General features: G+C 45.9%; 1 protein-coding gene across 2 annotated transcripts in view; it reads left to right on the forward strand.

The window, feature by feature from the left end:
- Positions 1-3,873, forward strand: part of LOC111162303 (leucine carboxyl methyltransferase 1) — a 51,007-nt gene extending 47,134 nt beyond the window's left edge. For both annotated transcript variants that reach the window (XM_022526630.1, XM_022526629.1), the window contains 2 exons: positions 1,518-1,615; positions 3,657-3,873. In XM_022526630.1, coding sequence (XP_022382338.1) covers positions 1,518-1,615; positions 3,657-3,679 — 121 coding nt within the window. In that variant the 3' untranslated portion in view covers positions 3,680-3,873. The remainder of the gene's footprint in view (positions 1-1,517; positions 1,616-3,656) is intronic.
- Positions 3,874-4,216: the final 343 nt, after the last annotated feature.

Genomic DNA, 4,216 nt, shown 5'->3' on the forward strand with positions numbered 1-4,216 from the left:
CAGCTCTTCTGGTTTAAGGTTTGATGCTGTGTTGCTGCAGTGAATATTCTGGAATATACATATTTGTACTCATAGGGTAAAAAAAATTTTTTTTAGATTTTATTTATTTATTTGAGAGAGAGAAAGAGCAAGAGAGAGACCATGAGCAGGGGAGAGGCAAAAGAAGAGGAAGAAGCAGACTCCCCGCTGAGCAGGGAGCCAGAGCCTAATTTATTTAACCCAGCTCTTCTGGTTTAAGGTTTGATGCTGTGTTGCTGCAGTGAATATTCTGGAATATACATATTTGTACTCATAGAGTAAAAAAAATTTTTTTTAGATTTTATTTATTTATTTAAGAGAGAGAAAGAGCAAGAGAGAGACCATGAGCAGGGGAGAGGCAAAAGAAGAGGAAGAAGCAGACTCCCCGCTGAGCAGGGAGCCAGAGCCCATGCGGGGCTTGATCTCAGGACCCCAGGATCATGACCTGAGTTGCAGGCAGACACTTAACCAACAGAGCCACCCAGGCACCCCTCATGGGGCAAAATCTTAAAGGCAGAATTGCTGAGTGGGACACCTGGGTGGTTCAGTTGTTAAGTGTCTTCCTGAAGGTTAGGTCATGATCCCAGGGTCCTGAGATTGAGCCCCTAATCAGGCTCCCTGCTCAGCAGGAAGCCTGCTTCTCCCTCTCCTACTCCCTTTGCTTGTATTCCCTCTCTTGCTGTGTCTCTCTCTGTCAAATAAATAAACAAAAATATATTTTTAAATGGCAGAATTGCTGGGGGCGCCTGGGTGGCTCAGTGGGTTAAAGCCTCTGCCTTCCGCCCGGGTCACGATCCCAGGGTCCTGGGATCGAGCCCCGCATTGGGCTCTCTGCTCAGCGGGGAGCCTGCTTCCCCCTTTCTCTCTCTGCCTGCCTCTCTGCCTACTTGTGATCTCTATCTGATAAATAAATTTTTAAAAATCTATAAAAAAAAATTAAAAAGGCAGAATTGCTTGGTAAGAGGATGTGCATTTTCAGCATCGATAGAGGAGATCCAGTTGCAGGGCAGAGAGGTTGTACCATTTTGTAATCTGACTGGTAAACACAGGACAGTGAGTATCTTTCCCCCCATGTCCTTGTTAAAGTGCATATCAGCCTTTTTTGATCTTCATCAATCTGATAGTTGAAAAAGTATCTCATATTTTAATGAGATTGAGAGCGTCTTGTTTTTCTTTTCTGGTGAATATGTCTTTTACCTGTCTTTTAAACCTGAGTTTTTAAAAAGTTTTTCTCATGAAGTTTAACAACTCTTTACAGAGAAAGGAAATCTACCCTTTGTCATTTGTGTTGCAATTCTTTTTTCTAGTTTGTCATTTGTCTTTTGACTTTATTTATGGTATTTTTTTTAAATAAAGATCGCATCATAGGTACTGTATTGCACCATGCTTCTTTCCTCTTAGTATAATATGAACACCTTTCCATATCCATAAACTTCGGCTCCTCATCTTCATTTTTAATTGTAGAACTTGATGTTGCCCTACTTTTGTTCTCCCCACAGAATAGAGTCACTTGAATTCCTGGATGAAATGGAGCTTCTCGAACAGCTCATGCAGCATTACTGCCTTTGTTGGGCAACCAAAGGAGGACATGAACTCGGTACATGATTTTACTTCTGTTGATTTGCCCTAGAAATGGGGACCTTTTGACTCCAAAGCACCATAAGACATACCTGGAAAGAACTGGCGTATCAGACGCATGTGTCCATGAGCAGTAGGTGGAAAATGAGCTGTCCTAGCCTCTATTTGTATAGCACAGAAACCAGGCGAATTGTTCAGACAATTCCATAGACAAATCCATAGCCCTTTAGAGGTGTTCTCTGACATTTCCTCTGCTGGAAGGGAAAACACCTTCAGAGCTTAGAGCAATAATCTTAATAAAAGTAACCAATGTTTGTCTTTTGATTCACCTTATAACCAGGTTTACTAGAGGTCAGGCACGCATATTGTCCTGCATGTCTCCAGCAAACCCATGTAACTGCGGGTTGAATTTCTCCCCTTACCTTCTGTGATGAAGGTGAAGTCCCCTCGCCTGGCAGAGGGAGGCTGTGGCGTGAGCGTGGATCCTTGTTCAGTGTTACTCGTTTCCTCAGTCTTGACCCAGTTCCTCCTTTCCAATTGCCCCACGTGGGTCTTGCTTCCTCCGGGGTCCTCTCTTGGGCATTTTCCCAGCCCAGTGGAGACCATTTCAGATCCCAGTGTAGCCTCAACTGGAGTAGCCCCCCTTCAGGTGTCCCGTGGGCAGTGTCCTGCAGACTCGTCCAAAGATATACAGCCTTAGGCAGGGAGCCCAGACAAAACACAGAACATGACACAGCAGGGGCGGCCTCCTTGCGAACATTCCATGCTGATACGAGGCTGTTAATTATCCCCCTGGGGCTTAGCATTCCAGTAGTTTATAAATTTACCCAGCAGTTCAGCCCACAAAATCCTTTTAAATTTGTCTTTTTATTTGAAAGAATTTATTAGTGGGGTTTTATACTGTTGTCTGCCCCCATCCAGTTTTTAAAACGTCATTCTTTTTTTTCTTTTTTTAAGATTTTATTTGACAGAGACACAGCGAGAGAGGGAACACAAGCAGGGGAAGTGGGAGAGGGAGAAGCAGGCTTCTTGCCAAGGAGGGAGCCCCATGCGGGGCTCAATCCCAGGACTCTGGGATCATGACCTGAGCTGAAGGCAGACGCTTAATGACTGAGCCACCCAGGCACCCCAAAATGTCATTTTTTTTCTTTTTTTTTAAGATTTTATTTATTTATTTGACAGAGAGAAAGATCACAAGTAGGCAGAGAGGCAGGCAGAGAGAGAAGGGGAAGCAGGCTCCCTGCTGAGCAGAGAGCCTGATGCGGGGCTCGATCCCAGGACCCTGGGATCATGACCTGAGCCGAAGGCAGAGGCTTAACCCACTGAGCCACCCAGGTGCCCCCCAAAATGTCATTCTTAATAGAGACTTTGGAAACATCTAAAAAGTCCAGTGAAGAAAAAAAAAATCAGCTGCATGTCACTCAGAGATGACCTCTGGTAACTTTTTCCTTCCACTCTTTTTCTAGCAATTTTTCATTTTTAGCAGAATTGAATTTCTGCACTTATGTATTTGGAGTCCTGATCTTTTCCATTGGTATCATAACAGCCTTTTCCCCTCGCTGTGAGAAACTCCCAGTGAGAATAATTTTCATAGCTTTATAAAGCTTCTGTCATGACACTATGCCCGAATCGACTCAACTTTGCCACACTTCTGGAAATGTAGTTTGTTTATAATACTATTAAGCTGATTCTAGTTTTTATAAATTAACAACACCCAGAACATTTTTATGTCGGGGGCTGCTTTGTGACAGCTGTACGTGCGACGTGAGGATCGTCCTGTCTCTGCATTTGCTCAGGGTTCATTGCGGAGTGGGTAGACTTCCAGCCTTAACTGCAGAGCCCATGAACCATGACAGTGCTTTCTGAATCCCTTCAAAATCCCTGTAAACACAGCCTCGTCCAACTTCTTGCTTCCTTGTGGATGATCTCCTCTTACCACTCGGGAGAGCAGAGCTGCGGTGAGGAGGTATCCAGCAGGGCTTCATTCTCCTACCTTTGTCTGCTTGCGCTGCTCTCTGGTGTGCGTCTCTTAACAGCGTCTGTGTGTTTCCTTCCCTCAGGTTTGAAGGAAATCACTTACTGATCTGTTGGAGGCCCATGCTGAGCTGGCAGCTGAAGAAACTGACCTTCCCAGAGTTGCTGGGCTGCATTTCCTGGGTGGTGGCCAGACCTGGCCCATCAGCCTCATCCCACACCCCGAGAAGCCTCAGCTCCTAGGGCTGTCGCACCACCTTCTGTGCCCATTGACTTATGGTTGAAATAAATCCCATTTGTTGCTAATCGCCCACGCGTTGGTCCTCCGCCGCTCCCCACTGCCCTGGGTGGGCTCTGGTTTACCTCCACATCAGCTGATACCAAAGATCCCAAATCTTCCTCCAGCCTTCACTTGCTCCCTATGAGTCAGCCTGAGCTCAAGCCCTAGAGTCCACGTGAGGGTTTACCTTGACCCAGGCCTCCACCCAAGGCCAGAGCTCTTCTCGGCTCCTGTCTCTGCCCTGGCCGGGACCTGCCCTGGCCAGGACCAAGTCCTTCTTGGTTTATTGCAGCCGGCTGAATGATGACTCCTAAAATGTCCACTCCTGTCCCTCAAACCTTTGAATGTGTTACCTCATATGGCGAA

This window comes from Enhydra lutris, unplaced genomic scaffold (assembly GCF_002288905.1).
Source record: "Enhydra lutris kenyoni isolate GAN:26980312 unplaced genomic scaffold, ASM228890v2 scaffoldscaffold90, whole genome shotgun sequence".
NCBI lineage: Eukaryota > Metazoa > Chordata > Mammalia > Carnivora > Mustelidae > Enhydra > Enhydra lutris.